Below are 21435 nucleotides of genomic sequence, written 5' to 3'. Positions count from 1 at the left end.
AATATCTGGATGGTATTTTGTATACATTACATTACAGTACTTCTAGTGGAGAAACAAATGAAGGGTTTTGAGGTTAATATTTCCAAAAACAAAAGACATCTCTTCCATCTGCAGTTGTCCCTCTAGCATTCTCTATTCTAAGCACCTGCTTTTTTTTTGTTTATTATAAAAACCTAACCCTCTAACACTAGCGTTCTCTATTCTTTTTCTGTTCTATTTACATATTTTCTTTTTATTTATTAAAAAAATACTTGCTACGTGTACTGAGCTAGACTAGCTTGTCACAGTGCTTGCATATTTTTTGGTTCGATTGCTTCAATTTGTGAATCCCTTGTTGTTGTTAATCCCTTGACTGGTGTCTGTTGTAGTTGGGAGAAGCGTGTGGATCAGCGTGGCAGGTTCTACTATGTGGATCACAACACCAGAACCACCACATGGCAGCGGCCCACAGCCGAGTCTGTGCGTAACTATGAGCAGTGGCAGTCTCAGCGCAGCCAGCTGCAGGGAGCCATGCAGCAGTTCAACCAGAGATACCTCTACCAGGTAAACAACCGAGTCATGTTTCGTTATCCTCATGAGCTCTTGAGTTACGGAGGTCTTATACTTGTCTTTGACAGTTAAGGGTTGATTTAGCAGTTCCACTACAGATAATCATCATCCATCTCTGACTGGGATGTAAATGTTCATGCTCCATTTCATGCCAATCTGTTCTTTACACTTTCTCTTTAGAAAGAAGTCTTTTGTGCTCACCAAGACTGCATTTGATTTTGTGAAATATTATTAAAATCTAAAATAACTTTGGCAAAGCTGAATTTTCATCATCATTACTCCAGTCATCAGTGTCACATGATCCTTCAGAAATCATTCTAATATGCTGATTTGCATGAAATGTAAACTTTTATGTTTGGTTAACTATTTCATTTTGATAATGAACAGACTGCGAAGGAAGTTTGAATTGTTAGAATATGTGGGATGTGTGCGCATGAGGCGCCAGTGCGATTGAACAGCTGAGCTGAGATGACAAAAAAAAAAAAAGTTAAATGGAGTAAAACATGATCCGCAAAAGTGTTTACTTTTATTTGTGCACACTTAAAATAAAAACAGAAGATTTGTGCTCTTGTAAAATAAAGCAAACAGATAGAATGTGGGCTATCATCCTTTTATTTCTGTGAACTTGTTTATGGAACGCCGCCACACTTCTGTTTGAAATCCATTATCTTAATTATTCAAATCCGATATATTTTGCTTTTCTTTTTTATGAAAACAAATTGTTATTTTTATTTTAGGCCTAATACTTACATAGGCTACACATTTTCCTTAAAGCATCCCATTTTGTCCCAGGGCTTGAAAGCCTGTGCCCTATTAGGTCCGTGCAGAAACTTGTGAACTATGCTCGTCGTCACGTTTAGTGACATCATTGAATGCTCCGGGAAAACGTAATGTCAGTGTCGATCACAGCGCCTTTTAATTTCTGTTCTGAATCCAGCAATTATTTATTTACAAATTATAAACTCTGATTATGCCATTGGTCACAAATTTCCACAAATTCAATGCTATTTACAGTTACCACCGCAGCACTGCCGCGGCGGTTTGCGTGGCGGTAAGCCCCAGAAAGGCTGGCCACCTACTGTAGGCATTGTCTCTTTTCCTACATCCTTAATGTTTATTTCTCTAATTTCGCAGTTTTATTTTATTGTCTTTCACTCTTAATCAATGTTTTCTCATCTCTTACTGTGGTAAACATGCTGGAAAGCAAATTAAAGATTTCATGGAATTAATTAAGAATACGATTCGTTCGATTTATTACTTTGTTCCCTTATTTCAGTTGAATCATGGGTCATTTTATGGAACAAAATTAAAGAAACATGGACTGTTTCCGCAAATTAATAAATCCTAAGAACGAAATAACAAGGATTGAATAGCCTATAGCCTATCTGTCCTGTGTACTGCAGCCCTGCAAAGTGCAAGATATGAAACAATTATCCGGGGAAATGACTTAAGCCTGGCTCACACTACAGGATTTTTAGCCCGATTTAGCCCCGATTTCCCCCTCCCGATAATCGGAGCAAAAATCTTGTTGAGCACCTCGATCTGTCCCGATGTTCGGTTCGGATTATCTGGTAATATGATGCGTTCACCGATCGAATCTCGCACCTACCGATCTGATCGCACACAAATCGGGGCAGCCCTGATTATTATCAAACATGTTTGATATTTAGGATTTAAATCGGGATGATGATGGCTATATGATTACGTCAGTACTTTCACAGTCAACGCGCAAAACTGCAAAACAGCTGATGTGCGGCTTCGTTTGGATAGTGGAGATGGAGGAGATAACTGTTTCTTGACATTTTGTAGTTACACAATTGCCGGTATAATATAGCAAAAACCCATCAAAACTATAAGGAGAAAGAGAAGCACTGGAGTGAAATCGTCTCAGTATGAATGCACTGGGTGAGTGCACAAAGCACACGCTTAAAAAAATTCAGTGACGATCGGCTGCGTGAGATCACGTGAGGCGCTCCCTCTGGCATAATAATCGTATTAATATCTTGCAGTGTGTGATGTGCCACGATGTTAAAATCTTGTAGTGTGTGCATGTTTAATATTTGAGGGAAGATAATCTGCAAAGATTCTCCTCATGTGTGTGCTGCAACCAGATTTCAAAATCGGTTATGATTTTAAAACTCCTGTAGTTTGAGCCCGGCTTTAGTTAGCTACTACATTTCTATTGCTTTCAATTTCGAAGAACTTTGTGTTGTTTCTATTTTAATTTACTTTTAAAGGTTAAATCACATGAAAAGCTTAATTTGTACATTATGAATGAATGATGATGCATTTATATACGGTCTGTGTCACTTACAGCCTCTTGCAAGTGTTGAGTGTGCATGAGCCGCACGCAGCCCATAATGAAAAAGGTTAATAAACCATCGATAACTTTTGATCGATTGCATCTCTTCTCGACAATTAATCGATCATCAATTATGGTTCAAAGCAGACTTCTCTAACATGTCTTGACCTCGTACATGCTCGCACTGATAATCTTATGCTTATTTCCCTCACAGCATCAAAACAGAAATGTATTGGTAACGTTACAACTTCTCATCTTGGAAATTTGCAAGAACTGATTTCCCTGTATTTCTCTAAAGGACCTGTTCGTACATGATCTCTAAACTGTATTTCACCAGAAAAATGGACGAGCTCCTGTCTTTCAGTATAATATTATAATACTTGTTATTATTAATGTGTAATTGAGCTTTTCAGCTTTGCTACTGAAAAGTTCCTTTCCATTTATATCAGCAATGAGATGGCAACATTTATTTATTTTTTTAATCATCGAGCTCACATCTGGACTATTAGCAGAGATATGATGCACATACACATAATCTTTCTCTCTCTCTCTCTCCTCTGGTCTCTCTCTTTGCTGGGAGTAGAGTAATCCTTTGGAAAAACATCACAATTCAGGTTTGGCTTCATTCTTGTGTGGATGTTTTAGGGTGCATTCTGTGAGCTGTTTTATTTTATAAGCAAAGGTAAAATTGGACCATGATGTTTTAGAACTTTGTTAACTTTAGAAATACACAACAGTGTCATTTATGTACACAAAACAGCACTTCTCTGTATGTTATTTAAAACACACTCAATAAGCCTTTGCAACAGCACTTTAAAGACCCACAGATTAGATGAAGGAACTCGCTGTGCTCTCCGGATCCATACTAACCAGCCAGGACCCTCCCTTAAAGTTCAGAGTGCTTGAATACCACAGCTCCATGCGAAGACTCGAATCCAATGAATTGACATGCAGGTGGTAATCTGAGTAAAATGTTGTGCCGCCTTGGTTTTTGCTACAATAACAGCCAGAGAAGCTCAATATAAGATGGGGATGAATCACCATGAATCACTTTTCCCTACTTTAGACTTCATCTGAAACAATTAAAGCACTTGCATACCTCGTCCCACAGAATAAACGTTTCAAAAGAACATTTTAGATGAGGAAAGACTCTTTTGCAATACTTGTGTGTATTGCAGTTACCTCATTTTGAATAGTTTAGTGTGTGTGGGTGTGTGTGTGTCACCATTGTAGCTTCATAATATACTGATAATTTCTCAGAAATCTGTTAACGCATAATGCCCAAACCCAGACTAAATTATGCTTCACCCACCACAGACCCACTTTATATAAAGTATAAAGTTGTATTTGCTTTGTAAATACATTTATGCTACTTCTAAGCAGCTTTCTGTGTGAAGACTGTATGTATAAAGGCACTTAAATACTACTTAAGAAGCGCTTCTGTGCCATTGTGTACATTTGGCAGTAAATTATCATGTTATGGAGTTTAGATAGTAGTGTACTGCGTTGGTTCAAGAGACCTTTGGTTTAATTCTCACATGAGTGTCAAATGTGGCAGCTGATTTCAACATTACATGCCTGCTACAGTGGGGTTTGAGAGCACAGGACGCTGCCATTGACACAACACAGCTCACTCTGTCGGCCATGGCTCACGTCACACAGCACACACAACACACTGGGCTTTTTGTGTCCTAATTGCAGCTCATTAGAATCTCCTGAGAGATTTGTGTATCATTAACAGCTGCTTCCGGCCCTAAGCAAAAATAAAAATCTCTCACAGTTCTCCTCTTATACTTACTGAATGATATACACACACACACACACACACACACACAAAATATCCCTATATATACAGTACAGACCAAAAGTTTGGACACACCTTCTCATTCAAAGAGTTTTCTTTATTTTCATGACTATGAAAATTGTAGAGTCACACTGAAGGCATCAAAACTATGAATTAACACATGTGGAATTATATATGGAATTATATACATAACAAAAAAGTGTGAAACAACTGAAAATATGTCATATTGTAGGTTCTTCAAAGTAGCCACCTTTTGCTTTGATGACTGCTTTGCACACTCTTGGCTTTCTCTTGATGAGCTTCAAGAGGTAGTCACCTGAAATGGTCTTCAACAGTGTTGAAGGAGTTCCCCGAGAGATGCTTAGCACTTGTTGGCCCTTTTGCCTTCTGTCTGCGGTCCAGCTCACCCCTAAACCATCTGGATTGGGTTCAGGTCCGGTGACTGTGGAGGCCAGGTCATCTGGCGCAGCACCCCATCACTCTCCTTCTTGGTCAAATAGCCCTTGATGCCTTCAGTGTGACTCTACAATTTTCATAGTCCTGAAAATAAAGAAAACTCTTTGAATGAGAAGGTGTGTCCAAACTTTTGGTCTGTACAGTATATATACACACAAAATATTCCTATATATATATAGATCAGAATCTTCGCATAGATTTTTCTTACAACAGTAGTTCACCGTAATCATGCCTTTTAAGCTCCAAAAATGAGCTTTGGTAGATGGAAAAATTAATAAATTATTAAATTTTGGGTCTGTTAAAAGCTACTGTAAGATTTTGACTATGGAGTCCAAGTCGTAAGGACTATTGTTTTGCTTTTTGGAGCTTGAAAGCTGTTAATATGCACTTTAATTTTATGGGAAACACTTAACAGAAAAGGTGATTTTTCAAGTTTTTAATGCAATAGAACTTAGTGAGGCTAGACACCATATAGATGGATGGAAACGAGTCTGTTAGACTGATAGACTATGGCCTTTTTACATTGGTATGTATTAGTAATGTAAACTTCAAAACTCACAATTTTCATAAATTGTATGTTTTTTGTTTTGTTTTTTTTTGGTACACTCTAAAGGCTGGGTTGCTTCAACAGTTGATTTGAAAGAGCCCAGCATTTTTTAGTGTGTAACACTTTATTTTTAAGGACCAAGTAACTAGTTGCTTATTAGCATGTATACTGTATTACTAGCATATTGACTGATAATTATTACTAATAGAGCACATATTAATGTCCTATTCTGCATGACTATATTTTAGATCTCTTAATCTCTTTACCCCATTCCTAAATATAACAAGTACCTTACCAACCATTAATGAGCTGCAAATTAGGAGTTTGTTCAGGGAAAACTATCAGTTAATAATGAATATGTGTGCCCTGGCCTATTCTAAAGTATTACCATTTTTTTTTTTAATCTACAAATTTTTTTTTTAGAAAGATGTTTTTTGTTTGTAAGTCGAGTCACATTTATTATATAGCACTTCAAAGCAGCTTTAACACCATAAACAAGGAAATAACCTCATTGATATTGACAAGTTCTTCAGTTATAAAACAAATACAAAGTCACTAGTGTAATTGTTCAACTCCGTTTAGTTGATTCAATTTAGTTCAATAACAGTACAATCCATTGAACACACTGTACTTCTGTCCCTCATTCCTGTCCAACATTAAAAATGGCGCTCACTGACTCATGGCAGAGATAATTTTGGGATAAACTGTTCCTTTAAGAGCAAGGAAAGTTTTATTCTGTTGCCAGTTATATGGACAATCAAGTCTTCTATGTCTAAGTGAGTGATTCTGTTTTCTTTTGTCTCTCTCTTCTTATGTATTCACTCACCCTCTCTCACTATGCCTTTATTTTTCTCTTCTTCTCTCTCGGTTTCTTTGAGGCTTGGTATGGGTCTAATAGCTGTGTGGAGGGAGCGTGGATGATGTCATGGTTTTCTTTCATTTTTTTTCCTACCTTTTTTAGTCATAGAAACTGCTGAGGGTGGGGCATACTGACAACACGCACTAGTTGTTAACATCCCCCTCATTTTTGACCAACTTTAGCCAAACTAAGGCATACAGCTGGAAATGCTTCATAAATTAAGATGTAAGATATCAGATATGCCTCATCCACAAGCACCACTGATATAATGGGTTGCTGGAAAAAGGACAAAACTGTGGTAAAATGGCCAGTTTAAAGTTTGCTTAGTCAGAGCTCTTGGCTCCAAATGTAGGAACGCCTCTTGAGTTTAACATGAATGCAATGACACAGTAAAGGCCCATAGTAAAATGGCAAGCACTCAGGAAAGGATTAATGCATTTTATTTTCTGAGAGATTCTTTATTTTTCTAGCTATATCATTACAATTTCCTTTAAAAATTAAATGATTAGATGTTAAAGGGGTCATCTAATGTTGCTAAAAAGAACATAATTTTGTGTATTTGGTGTAATGAAATGTGTTTGTGGTTCAAGGTTAAAAAAAACACACATTATTTTCAACAATTACTGTTTCTCCTCTATGCCCCACCTTTTGAAATGTGTAAATTTTCTTTACAAAGCTCATCGTTCTGAAAAGCAAGGTGTGCTCTGATTGGCCAGCTATCCAGTGTGTTGTGATTGGCTGAATTCCTCAAGCGTGTGATGGAAATGTTATGTCCCTTAACATATTGTGATGCTGTGTGTCCCGGCATGACAAGACAAATCCAATAAAACCCATTATACATTATACATTAGGGACATAATTACGCATTATAATGACATGTACTGTGTTTTTACACGTTGAGTTGCGTATGCATATGACCGCTGTGTAAACAAAACCATGTCTGAGAGAAACAACAAACAACAAGCGCTACTCTACACTGCTCAAAACTCATGTTTGAATCATCAGTGGCAAATCCTTTACATATGAAAACATACTTACAGGCTGTGAGTCATTGTGAGTCAGAAGCGGCAGACTGTCCTTGCAAAGTCAGAATTTCCCCACTTTATAGAAACAGACACTGGCATTTAATGTTGTTTTTGGTGCCCTGTTTTAATTTTAGTTTTAGTCTAGTCTTTGTGTGAAGATTTTAGTCATGTTCATACTCTTTTTAGTCTAGTCAAGTTTGTCAACTAAAAGTCTGAGCATTTTTGTATTCTTTAATTATCCATGACTATTTTAGTCTAGTTTTAGTCTGCGAAAATATTATTTTAGTCTGTTTTTAGTAATGCAATTCTATTTAACCAAGTCAATATAGTACAAGTACCTAGAAGTATAGACGAAAGGTTATCTTATTATATTATTGTTCCCTTATAGACTCAGGAATACATCCATCCCAGACACGGAAGACGCTCTGATTTAAATTTACAACATTTATTTTACCAACCAAACATGTTAGAAGTACACACCAATAAATACAAATAAATAAATAATAAAAAAAATCAGCTCATTTGTACTCATAGATTTATACTCGACGTGTCCGCAAGTTCGCTTTGATGATCGCAGAAAATATGACGTCATTGCAATGTTCCCGTAAGCTCGCATGGAGTGCGTGCAAACTCACTTCGCGTGGGGGCGTGCACGGCATTTTTGTGTAATTTTCCGCACAGCTCCGCATCCGAACATGCATGATTCTAGCCAAACACGTCTGTGCTGGCGTTTGTGTGAAACAGAAGCAGTTTAATGTGAAGTTCAAACTCTGTCAGGTGCTTTTTTTTTTCTTCTTATGTTTGCATAGTTTGTCCAAGGCTTCTCATTTGAAGTACATTTTATTTTTATTGTATAAAATAGAATAAGAATTAATTTAGATATTAATTATACATAGGGCTGCATGATAAATCGCATGTGATTATTTAATGCGCATCTTGTCAGTAAAGCCTGACAAGCTGCACAAAACATGATTGTGGTTTTGCGCAGCTTGTCAGTGAACAACGGCTCTGTGTAGTTAATTCTGCTCCATGTGAAAGCGCGCAGGTGATTGAGATTTACCGCTGATTACAAAACCGGCTTTACTGACAAGATGCGCATTAAATATTGCATGCAATTCATCGTGCAGCCCTAGTTATACACTATTTTCTTACAGTTGTCTTGTGTTTGATGCGAAATACAGGAAATAGTTTAAGATTATTTTAAGTTTGTACATAAAGAAATAATTAATTCCTCAACTCATTCATCACAAGACTTGTACTTGCAAATGACTTCTCACCGGTGATTCCTGATGGTTTAGGAGGACAGTTATTCCTCGTCACTCCCCTGTCGTTGCAAAGAGTAGTACAATGGTGAATGCAGCAAATTTAAAAGCGTCGTCCATTTGAAAAGTATAAATTGAAAGTATAAATCCCACTTAACTTTGTTTGTTGTCGTCTTCTAAATAATGCGGTGAGTGGGGCTTGAGGAAGTAACGTTGCAGTCTGCATCTGTGCAGTGCGACCTGATGCAGTCCCTGAAGTAAGACACCGGAAACAGAAGTACTGCAGAATAATAACACGACTAAACCAGACAAAATAACATGATAACATTTTGTTTGTCTCGTTTTAGTCAACGAAAATTAAGAGACATTTTAGCATATTATTATTTTTTTTTGTAAACCACATTTAGTCGCGTATTGCATTATACAATTAATTATAGTCGTCGTCACATGACCAGTATTTACGTTGGGTCTTTTACGTCGTTTTCTTTTCAATTTTCATTTTTCAATTTTCTTTGACGAAAGCAACACTACTGGCATTGTTGGCTACTCTCACAGGAAACAGTCCTTGTCCTCCGAAAAATGGACTGCACACATCTGAATATTTGGTTTGAACTGTTCTGTTGTGATGTAAATACAACTTAACCTCTGATTTCTAGTTGTGTCCTCTTTTGGAAGAACAAACAAACAATGAAAAACACGTCTACACAACATGGTGCCGGTGACAACAGCAAGAATAAAACTTATGTCTTCTTTCTTTGCCTGAATATTTGGGCGGTGTTATGCAAATATTCCCACATCTGGTGTAGGGAAGGTAGATGGCAGATGAGGGCTGTGCTTGGGGAAACTAGGTATTATCTTAGCTGCTTCATTTAGTGACGCTTGTGTCACAGAAATTACACACATCACCTTTATATAATATGTATATTGGATAAGAGAAAATTGGAATTACATTATATGAATTGTTTTTTTAATGTGCATTTTTGTTTTATTGTATATTAATTATTTAAATTTAAATTAAATGTAAATTAAAAATTAAATTTATGCATTTAGCAGACGCTTTTATCCAAAGCGACTTACAGTGCATTCAGGTTATACATTTTTACCTATCGTGTAAAAAAAAAAGAAAAAAAAAAGCTTAATGATGTAGTCTGTTTTACGGCAATCTTATGTTTCATATGGAACCATTTTAAAGTGACAAACTTAATTATGTGTAGATAAAGTTGATAATTTAAAATATATTAATATAATATGTTTGTGGCAACATAATTAAATTTTTTTTTTTTTCTTAAAGCATATAGTTTTATGATGACTGGCTCATGGTTAAATGTCAACCCTGTTATCTGTCTTGAAGTATAGTTGTATCCTAAAATGGATTCAAATAGTTTAATTTAGCCTGTGAGTTTTAAAGTCTGCTGTTCATTTTGCTTCATAATGCCATCTTTAAGTTAAAGAGCAGTTTTGAAATCTACTCCATACTTTTTTTTCAGTGTTCAGGGTATAAATGCACAAGCATGCCCACAGAGTTTGCGTTTGCCTATTTTTCATATATAATTATGTCCTTCATAAAGCACACACACTGGGTGGATGTTTTTGGTGTACAAATAAATGAAATTTCCATGCACCAAACACACACACACACACACATGCGCACAGAGTAAACACAGCCATGATGGGTGAATAAAGGTGCTTTTGTCCGGTGGGGGGCTGGGCCATCTGGAGCGCTCATGAATGTTCACTTCAGTCCGCTCAGACATCGCGCCTCCCTGTGTACTTTCACAGCTCCTCTAAAAGAGGACGGAGGCATGGGTGGGGTCGGGATTGGGCGGATGGAGACAGGGTGGGGCTTTCTCGCAGCCAGTGAGATCATTGGAACACTGCATGCATATGTGTGTCAGTGTGTGTGTCTTTTTCTGTCTGAAGCAGGCATGTAGTATTTGGACGGCCCTGGCTAGGCACTCAAACACCTCCGTCAGTCTCTGTTCTGAGAGCAGGAGGCAAACTCTGTCATCTGCTGCCTTCAGCACCTTCAAGAGACGTCCAGCTCATTGTGTCACAGGGTTCCTTGCAGTACCAGCAGCTGTTATTTGTATGGTCCTAGTGTTTTTTGGGTTGGTAGTTAATTTCAACAGGCTTCTGTGGGTTCTGCTGTGACGGGGTTGTTACACACAAAAGGTTTAGAAAGTGTGTCCTAACTGCAGTCTCTCTCTGTTTGTCTGTCACAGTCGTCTGGAGCTGCGGTGGAGAATGACCCGCTCGGGGCTCTTCCTCCAGGCTGGGGTAAGTCCTCATTCATGCTTATGCTCAGGTGTCTTTTATGAGGTCAATGAGAGTTTGACGTTAACTTCAGTGGTAGAAGAGGACTATAATTAGTCCTAGGACTACTTAATATTTAAAACCTTAATACTACATCTAGTAGAATTTGGTTGCTCGCTACAATAAAATAAACCTAGCACCCAGGAGCATAAAAACTGTGATCGCAAGGCGTTGAAAAAAGATGAAACTGAGATGAAAGTACATTTTGCCTACAAAGCAGCTATGCACATCCATGTAGAAGAAAGGGTTAATAAAATAAACCTCAACAGGGTGATCAGGACCCCAAAGTGAAGCAGAGTCTGTCCGATCATTATCCCAATTACTAATCAATACGTAAATAGTCATGAAATATAGTTTGGAGGTGAAATTGTGATACAAGAGACAGGGTGCAGGAATATGGTTCATAGGGACAGAACATCTTGTGTTTCAGTACAGGAAAGCATGAAATAAATCATTTTAATTTTACATTTATTTACGGCATATGCTTTTATTGTCAACTAATTAAAACCACACATTAATATCATTTATTGGACACTTAATCTAAAATCTGTATGCATTCATATAAGAACAAGAAATATTGGTTGAAGAGAAGTCATATTTAAATGTTTCTTTCTGTTAAAAAATAGTAGTTCAGTACATCGAGTACGATAACATTGCGAAATGAAGCGGGGAAATCTTTGTGATTAGAGGGTTAAAAAGGCGGAAAAAACAATCTGAAAAAAAGAGAGTGTTGTGTGAGCAGTAATGTGAGGGCTACTGTGTGCTCCACAAACGACTTTTAATGAAAACAAGATGTTAGATGTGGAGTGAATGAGGGGGTGAGGGGGTTCTTACAGAGGGCTGCTCTTTCTGTGAGGAAAAGCAATGGCCAGCAGATTTTCTCTTCTCTTTTTCGATCTTTAAATCTTTAAGGGCTCTTTCTGTCTGTTAAACCCAGTTGAAAAGCTGAAAAGTGAAATTCGAGAAGGAACTGTATGTTGGAGCAGGCGCTAGTCAGATTTCAGTCAGATTTGACACTCTTTTACCCATCAGCCTGTAGAGAGAGAAAACAGCAACAACAACAGAGGATCACTTTAAATTTGATATTTTTTCAATATCTGTGATTAACATCAGTTAAAAAAGAGCACTTTGTTTAAAAATAAAAAGAATAATGTAACTGTATATGTGTTGTAATGCATTTCTGACCATTCTCCAAATAATATGTATGGTGAGAATGTGACTATTTCTTTTCTTTCTCTCAGAGAAACGTCAGGACAATGGAAGAGTGTACTATGTCAATCACAACACTCGAACGACGCAGTGGGAGGATCCTCGAACCCAAGGGTAATCATGTCCCCCTGTCATGTGACCCATGCGGTCCACAGCAAATGAGCTGCAGATTCAAGTGGAGTTTGTTAGAGCGCTGTGTGTGTGTGTGTGTGTGTGTGTGTGTGTGTGTTTCTTGTTTAAGCGTCAGTTTACCAATGTTGGGGAAGTTACTTTGAAACTGCAAAGCTATGAGCTGCTCATACTTGAGCTAGAGTTGAACTACCCTTTTCAGAATATAGCTGGCAACTTTACAAGTTACTGGCTAACAGCGTTAAAGCTACATGCAGTATGTGACTCAAGTCAAGCAGTGTTTTTCATCTGGCACACATGACCTGTCTCAAATATAACATTTTATTTTCATCTGGAGCTAAAAAATGTCATGCCATGTAATGAGCCAAAAACAGCTTCAGTGCAGCAGAAAAGTGGGCAAGATTTGGCTAAAATGGGCAGTTATAATCTGATTGGCTGATTGGCCTGCTACCCCAGGATGCCCACATAGAAACAAAGTCCTGTTTGCTGTCAAAATAAGCTCTTCGGAGGAAGTCTAAGTTTGTCTTCAAGTACACTTCCTGATGTCAGGTTTGCCCACTCCTAAATATCGCCTAACAAATGAACTGCCCTTTTTATGCCCAGCTCTGTAAATCTACTGTCAAATCTGATTCATTTTTAAGGTGCTTTAGTTGCTTTGTGTAGTTGCCTGCTCAACCAAAATGAATACCTCACATTATCAAACTCATCCACTTAAGCTGCAAAACATTCTTTGTCTGCTCATTTTAATTTCAACATTTTTTATTTGTTCTTTTGCGCTTTACTGAAATGTAATCTCATGTAATGAAGTTTTAAGCGTCCAGCAGGGTGCGCTGCTCTCACTGCCCTCCTCCGTTTGCAGGATGATCCAGGAGCCGCCCCTGCCGCCCGGCTGGGAGATGAAGTACACCGCAGAGGGGGTGCGATACTTTGTGGACCACAATTCTCGCACCACCACCTTTAAAGACCCTCGGCCAGGCTTTGAGTCAGGGTAAACACCATCACACGCTACAGCTCAGACTGCATGCTCTGATTGAATGTGAAGACAGAGCTGTTCATTCACTGCAAACAGAGAAACAGACAGATACAGTATATATATAGATTCGTTATAAATAATCATTATAAATAATTCTAATATGCTGATTTGGCACTTATTGGTGCTCTGTTATTAATAATTGTTGTTAGTATCAATGTAAAAAAAAAAAGGTGCTGCTTATTAGCATATAAGAATGATTTCTGAAGATCATGTGACACTGAAGACTGTATTACTGATTGCACTGTATCAAATCAATGCAGCCTTCTTGAGCACAAGAGACTTTTTCAAAAACATGAAATAATCTTAATTATTCCAAACTGGTAATGTATAATTTGTTTATACTGTATATCCTCATAGAGAATATTAGTGCTCTTTTTTTTTCTTTGTTTCTTTCAAACATCTTTTTGTCTTAAATGCTTCATTCTTCAGAGTTTCCCTCTCTCTAAAGTGAACTGTCTTGTGCTTGATAACAGCTGTGCAGCTCAACACAGGACAGTCTGTAAATTACAATTCTTCCTCTCATCTGAATCAGTGATGTGTCACTTTGACCTGTTTATGGAGGTTGTGTCATGGCTGACTTTATTCTGCCGTTTGTAGAGTTGAGTTTGTCCTGTTTTCGTTGCTCATGTCCGGGGAAGAGCTACTGTTGATCTGACGTCTGTGTCAGCGTCTGAAGTGCCACACTCATGGAATAAGTGACTTCAGAGTGTCCTCATAGTGCTTCGGCTTTATATATCTGTCTCCGTGTTTAGCTCGAGACAGGGTGGATCTCCGGGTGCGTACGACCGCAGCTTCAGGTGGAAATATCACCAGTTCCGCTTCTTGTGTCATGTGAGTAGTTCAGGTCTTGAGCTAGCGCACCATTTTTGTGATTTAGCATCAGCAAATTAAAGTATGCTCTCCTCATTTTTGTCTTTTAATGCAGTCCAACGCGCTGCCCAGTCATGTGAAGATCTCTGTATCCCGACAGACTCTGTTTGAGGACTCGTTTCAGCAGGTGAGGATACTACACCAGTTAAATACGGATGCGGTGTAGAGCTGCTCAACTTCTGTCCATTGTTGTTTACATTATAGTCACCAAATCTTTAATTTAAACTGATAATATATTATCAGCAAACCAATTGATCTCCAAATCATGGATGTCTTAATTCAAGACCAGTTCACAGCAAAGATGATAACTATAACGAAAATCAAAGTTTATAAGAATCACAAGCAATATTTCTGAACAACACTTCCACATCTTTTCGCTGACACTTCTAATAAAACCTGATAATGAAAGTGCCATCGTGTTTCCTCTCAGATCATGAACATGAAGCCGTATGACCTCCGGCGGAGGCTCTACATCATCATGAGAGGAGAGGAGGGACTGGATTACGGAGGAATAGCCAGGCAAGTTCAGTTTGAGCACCTGTGGCGTCTCACTGTTGGTCATCCTCATGTCCCTGCTCATGTGCTGAGTGTTTCTTGTTTGGGGGAGGCTTCGGTGTACCTCTGCTTGTTGGTGTCTGGACCTCATAGTTGTCCTCCTGTGTCTGTGTCTGTCTCCTGTGTCCTGTCAGTGGTTTTACCCTATGGTAGGTTACGTCATGCTGTTCTACCACAGGGTAGAACCACGGACCGGATGTCTGGAGGTGTCTGCGTCATCCTGTGGTGTGACAAAACCACCCCCACCCCTCAATCATGGTCCCCTCTTTGCCCCTGAACCTTCTGTCCAAACAGCCCTGGGGTCAAAGATCAGGGTTTGGGTTCTGTTGTACTGTTTATGATTTAATGTGTGTGTGTGTGTGTGTGTGTGTGTGTGTGTGTGTTTGTGCTGTTGAACCTGTCTTCATCTTCATCACTTTATGTGGCACTTGCACAGTTTTTTTTACATAATAAGTTCATTTCATTTCAGTTTATTAACTTTAATCCTTACTTGAATAGAAGTGAGCACTGTCCATCAAATTGTCTTTCATTTTTAATAATTGTTAAATGGTTTGATTCCATTATTTGTCATAATTTTCATTCAATTTTAGTTTTATTCACTTGTTTTATTCTACAAAAGGTTAATTTGATTAATTGTGGGTTTTTCTATAAATGTGTTTTCTTGTGTTAGCTTCCCTCACAAGTGGCTCACCTTCTTTACAGAACTCAAATTTGTAAAAACACCACTCTTTTTTTTAATGAATGGGTTGAAGTGGATATTGACGGAAAACAGCCAAAATGTGCATAGCAGCATACACAGAAATGTTGTGCTTTTTGTAAACAATACTGTGTTTTAAAATATTCCCAGGATGCACCTCGTGAAGTGGATTGAAAAAATGTACAGAGTGTGTAGAGCTGCATGTGGGTTATTTTATAAATGTTTTTAAATCACTTTACAGAAGTTCTAGAATGTGGGAGATAATATAATAACAATATAAATAAAATGACAGTGTAAATTAAATAATTCCACATGTGCGTTTCCTTTGCCAGTTTTCTATTCTTTCTTCCATTCTTCTTCTCTTTTAGAAAGAAAGCAACACTCTGTATAAGTCTTCCGTCAGGCCATTCGAATGTTCCCTTCACCGAATACTTTCATAAATCATTCCTAAGTTATCCTAATAAACTCTTTAGTCTTGTGTAATTTGTGACACAGTGTACTTTAGCTAGTGTTGTTATGTTACTGACGTTATGTTTTGTATCTCTGTCTGTAGGGAGTGGTTTTTCCTGCTGTCTCATGAGGTGTTGAACCCCATGTACTGTCTGTTTGAGTATGCCGGTAAAAACAACTACTGTCTGCAAATTAACCCTGCGTCTTCCATCAACCCCGACCACCTGACCTACTTCCGCTTCATCGGCCGATTCATTGCCATGGTGAGAACGCCATGCAGTCGTGTGGACGAGTAGTTTCACCCTTAAATTAAATGAAACCCTGCTCTCTTTTAGACTGTATTTCTGGGAGTGTGTGTGTGTGTGTGTGAACCTCATGGCATGAGAATTAAATCATTATGTTTTGATATAGTGACTGGTCTTATATTAAGATCTGGTCAAAAGCAGTTAACCCTCTCTCTCACAGATTTTATGGAGATTCCCAAAGCTGTGTGTGTTATATTCCCCCAGCGCTTGTGTTTCTTCTGATTCGTGCTCGTTCTGAGTAGACTGTGTGACTCGGGGTGACTGTGTTTTTTTTGGAGATCATTCCCAGAGCTCTGTGCTGTTACATTAAACAGTTTGCTGGCCCATAACAACAAAATCACATTTCTGTGTGTTTTCGAAGTCTGTATATAGAGAGAGAAGAGAATAAGCAACACAGTGTTAGATGATGTAACTAATTCACTAAACGGTTGTGCCACTTGAGACAGCATGCAGTGTTTTTATTTGTGCACCTTCAGTCCAGATAAATCAAGCGCTAAATGGATAATTATGTGATAAGCATCACAAAGCTTGTCTAATGACACTTCAGGAAACACATAAAAATCATGACAATATTCATGATTTCGGGAGGGTCCATTTCATGTGCAAATTACTATGAATTTAGACAATTTTTTATGAGCGTTTCATGATTTTAAGATTATGATCAGATTTATTTTTCATTCGGATACATTCAGAAGCTAGATACAAATGTCCAGTATTAGTTTCAAAACTGTTCCTGTAAGAAATCATTATTGTTTTTGATTTGTTCAGTCTCTTTAGTGTTATGCTGTTACACGAATAACTTGTAAGACAATGTTATGGTTTCCTTAAACTGTAATTACAGCCATTTCTGTTATTATGACAAACATTTATTTATGGTGACCATTAAAATGGGTTACAACGATACAGCAAAATTGCCCTATTTACTCTTGAAAATGAGCTTGATAGATTTAAAACCTCTAATAATAATGCTTATATCAGCCAGCAACTCGCCCTCCAGCCATGATGTCATTCTGTAACTGGAGCACTGACATCAGCGCATCTGTGAAATTTGGTTCTTGAAATGTATTTTAAAAAGTAGAAGTATGCAATGTGGACTTTAATGTGATCTCGCTCATAAAATCTGCATTCACTGCATTGGCTGTCTGCAGGCACTGTATCATGGGAAGTTCATTGACACAGGCTTCACTCTACCCTTCTACAAGCGCATGCTTAACAAGAAACCCACCCTCAAAGACCTGGAGTCCATCGACCCTGAGTTTTACAACTCCATCATGTGGGTCAAGTGAGTATCAAGAGTGCAGCTGCGTTCATGAGGAGGTCCGAACCGATCTGTGACAAACCCGTGACATTCGTGCTGATGTGCATTCACAGAGACAATGATCTGGAAGAGTGCGGCGTGGAGCTGTACTTCGCTCAGGACATGGAGATTTTGGGCAAGGTGACGACACACCAGCTGAAGAACGATGGAGAAGATGAACTCGTCACACAGGACAACAAGGAGGAGTATATTAGGTACATCTGCCCCATGTTTAGATGATAACAAACATTACTGCCCAGTTAATCAGACTCCTTTAACCACAGACGTGTAATAACACAAACTCTCCTAAAAGATGAAGTGTGTATTTGTTAGAATACTTAATAGTCTCTTATTCTTGTATACTCCTATTCCAGTTTAATATACAGCTCTAGTGTACAAGTCTGTTCGAGAAACCTGTTTGAAAAGTCATTTACCAAATCTGCCACAATCAACCCGATCAGTTCAACTTCTTCCAATCTAAACCTTTTTTGTGTCCTTTTAAAAAGCACTGTTCTTTTAACACATTGATTTTAAACTCATTTTCTCCGTGTTTTTCCTGCAGTTTGCTCACCGATTGGCGCTTCACACGCGGGGTGGAGGAACAAACGAAAGCCTTCCTGGATGGCTTCAATGAAGTTGTGCCTCTGGAGTGGTTGCGTTATTTTGATGAGAAAGAGCTGGAGGTGGGTGTTTTGGTATTTTTAGCAAGGAAAAAACCCTCGTCTATACAGAGACACAAACATTAGTGCCATTACTGAGGGAACGGCTGTAAATAACTCTGGTTTAGGGCTCTGTGGGTAATTTTGGTCTTGTTTTAGGCGTATTGATGTTATCTTTATCAGATGGTTAATGTTGATTGTTTCCTGCTCCAGCTCATGTTGTGTGGGATGCAGGAAATTGATCTGAACGACTGGCAGAAGAACACCATCTATCGGCATTATACCAAAAACAGCAAGCAGATCCACTGGTTCTGGCAGGTAATGCTCACGTTCAGTCTCAGGTGTTTTCATGCACTCACAGCTACGCTCTTCCCCCTTTCTTTCTGTTTTTACCATGTATATTTCATCGTCTCACACAGGTGGTAAAGGAAATGGACAATGAGAAGAGAATTCGCCTTCTGCAGTTTGTCACAGGAACTTGTCGCCTGCCGGTGGGAGGCTTTGCAGAACTGATAGGTAGAGAATCTGTTATCATGTACCACAGACACAACAGACTCATGTCATACAGCACAAAATGAAATCACTGCATGCTATCAAGATTGGTCTTTACACCATGCAGCTTTGAGCTCTGGACACATGACCCGAGTTCTGTCCTTACTGTAGATATTCAATGTTGAAAAGTGTCAATCGTTTTAATAATTCATCTTTTAATGATCTTGTTGTTTAGGAAGTAACGGGCCACAGAAATTCTGCATAGACAAAGTGGGAAAGGAAACCTGGCTGCCTAGAAGTCACACCTGGTGAGACTCTAAATCTGAGAGACAATACGAAATAACAGTTTTCACAGAAGTGTTATTGTGCTTATGTGTCCCTCCTGCCTTACGATTTCAGCTTTAATCGTCTGGATCTGCCACCCTATAAGAATCTGGAGCAGCTCCGAGAAAAGCTTCTGTTTGCTATCGAGGAAACGGAGGGATTCGGACAAGAGTGACGAGACTAATTATATCTCGGCTCAATAATAAAACAGTTTCTTTTGAGTAGGCCATTAATGTGGACTGAATGAACAGGCTGCTGAAGAGACTAGCTGCAGATTTACAGTTCAGTCACTGGTTTACCTAAAAATGAAAACTCATTTTATTTATTCACCCTCACTTCATTTTAAACCGATATGCTGTTATTTTTCCGTGCAGCTCTGATTTGTTGTTATACAGAAAAGAGCTTCGTGACGATTCTTCAAACTTTAACGTTTGTGTTCCACAGAATAAATAACAGCATGCTCGTACGTAATGACATGAGGATGAGCAAACAACAGCTTCATTTTTGGGATAAACTATACTTTAAACTGCAGAACGGAGATGCTGATGGACCAGCAGCAGAGAAATGATTTGTCTGAATGTTTTATTCATTTGATCGCTTCAGAGAATGATTTCACCTTACATGCAGAGAAAACAATGCAAAAATTATGAAACACTTCACAGCATAATGACATTAACCAGATTTCTAAATCAAATTAAAATAAATTCGCTGAACTGCCTAAATCAAAGTGTAATCAATCCTGATTTTCTAGTGTGAGGTGAAATTCTCCCTGCTTATAATGCAGCGTTAAGTACAGAATTATTACTAGTATTAATAAAATAAACCGCGGCGAATCTTCAGTTGCAGATGTCATGGACAGCAGGTTGTATGTGTCATATCAGTGTGTGTATAAGGACTGGAAGACCACTGAGATAGAAAATAGTTTTTAAAAAAGATTGATCATGATTTCATTATTTTGTGACATGCCATGCTACACTGTATATAGTTGAAATAAAATCCAGTCATGGACTGTAAACACAATCTGTGGCTGAATAATGATGTTGACGAGTGATGATGTTTATGTTCACAGGCGTAATAGGGTGGGTCTTTAATTAATGGTTTAAACGTTTAAAAATCACCTTCAGTTTATTTGCTATTTATATGTACTTCTTTTTCAGCAAACCATTGCTGTCCCTAAGACTGCTGTCATTATACCATCTTAACAAGCAATCACATTTTTGCAGGATTATTTTCAAGTTTATATTTCGTTATACTGGAAATTGGAAGATGGAGCACATTTCTGCCTGTGCAGCAGAGAGACAGTTTGAAGATGTGAAATTTGCCGAATTCACCATTAGTTGTGATTTCCAGAATTACTAAAACACGGAAATGAATCAGTGTAATTTGAGTAATTAATTTACTTTAAATAATAGCAATAAATATATATATTTTTTATTGTTTATATATATATATATATATATATATATATATATATATATATATAATTTATTTTTTTATTTTTATTTTTATTTTTTTGTGAACACTTTTTACAAGTTAGAATCAAATAATTCCAACATTGCATGAATGCACCTTTAATTACTTTTAGTATTTCTACTTTCTACTCAGAGCAGCCCAACTGTCCAGTCCAGATGTGGCCCATTTTTTTTAGATTAAAAAATGCTTTTGTGAATCAATATGAATTTATGCCCTGGGACCCCAATGAAACATGCAGTAAATGCCCCTCACTTTGTGTGCTCGGGTGCTGACTCACAAGTGCACTCAGAAATAAAGAAGGGTTTATAGAAGAAGGACCGAAGTAAGATGACAGGGTCTCTGTATTAAAGAAGGGGGCTCTGACCTTCACCACCTCCCTCAGAAGGACAAATGCATCAAATCTTAAGTCTAAAGAACAGTGTAAAATAAAAATAAAAAATACTATTAATTTCAGTCCAATTTATAAATTTTATGTTAACTGACAAACCTATGTCCTGGCAGCTCTTAAACCTCAATTAATATTTATTTTACAAAAATGAGTGGATATTGTTGATATTTGTATTATTTATATGCCATTTGTAACGTGCAAAAAAAAAAAAAAACTTAATTTCCATGCTCACTTGATTAAAAGCTAAAGTCAACAAGTTCAAACCAAATTCAAAAATAGAAAATAGCCATATGGAAGCAGAGATGGGTAGATTACTTACAAATTGTAGTCGGTTACTGATTACTAATTACATCTTGAAAACTAGCTGGTAACATAATCTGGGTTATTCATTTTAGGTAATGTCTAAATACTTTTTAGATTACTTCACACTTAACATC

The 21435-nt window shown here is 37.8% G+C and overlaps 1 protein-coding gene across 2 annotated transcripts in view; it reads left to right on the top strand.

Annotated features, from left to right (window-relative positions):
• The window catches only part of wwp2 (WW domain containing E3 ubiquitin protein ligase 2), a 39799-nt gene extending 19618 nt beyond the window's left edge, over window positions 1-20181 (top strand). Inside the window, exons 10-24 of one of the 2 annotated variants that reach the window (XM_052543843.1) lie at window positions 369-543; window positions 11027-11081; window positions 12359-12440; window positions 13315-13443; window positions 14241-14319; window positions 14414-14485; window positions 14789-14877; window positions 16164-16323; window positions 17514-17647; window positions 17737-17877; window positions 18225-18345; window positions 18535-18639; window positions 18741-18837; window positions 19049-19121; window positions 19213-20181. In XM_052543843.1, coding sequence (XP_052399803.1) covers window positions 369-543; window positions 11027-11081; window positions 12359-12440; window positions 13315-13443; window positions 14241-14319; window positions 14414-14485; window positions 14789-14877; window positions 16164-16323; window positions 17514-17647; window positions 17737-17877; window positions 18225-18345; window positions 18535-18639; window positions 18741-18837; window positions 19049-19121; window positions 19213-19312 — 1612 coding nt within the window. In that variant the 3' untranslated portion in view covers window positions 19313-20181. Of the gene's footprint in view, window positions 1-368; window positions 544-11026; window positions 11082-12358; window positions 12441-13314; window positions 13444-14240; window positions 14320-14413; window positions 14486-14788; window positions 14882-16163; window positions 16324-17513; window positions 17648-17736; window positions 17878-18224; window positions 18346-18534; window positions 18640-18740; window positions 18838-19048; window positions 19122-19212 lie in introns of both variants that reach the window. The other variant, XM_052543842.1, reaches the window with a different exon arrangement.
• Window positions 20182-21435: the final 1254 nt, after the last annotated feature.

This window comes from Carassius gibelio, chromosome A25, assembly GCF_023724105.1.
Source record: "Carassius gibelio isolate Cgi1373 ecotype wild population from Czech Republic chromosome A25, carGib1.2-hapl.c, whole genome shotgun sequence".
Taxonomy (NCBI): Eukaryota; Metazoa; Chordata; class Actinopteri; order Cypriniformes; family Cyprinidae; genus Carassius; species Carassius gibelio.
This window is presented reverse-complemented; position numbering and strand designations above follow the sequence as displayed.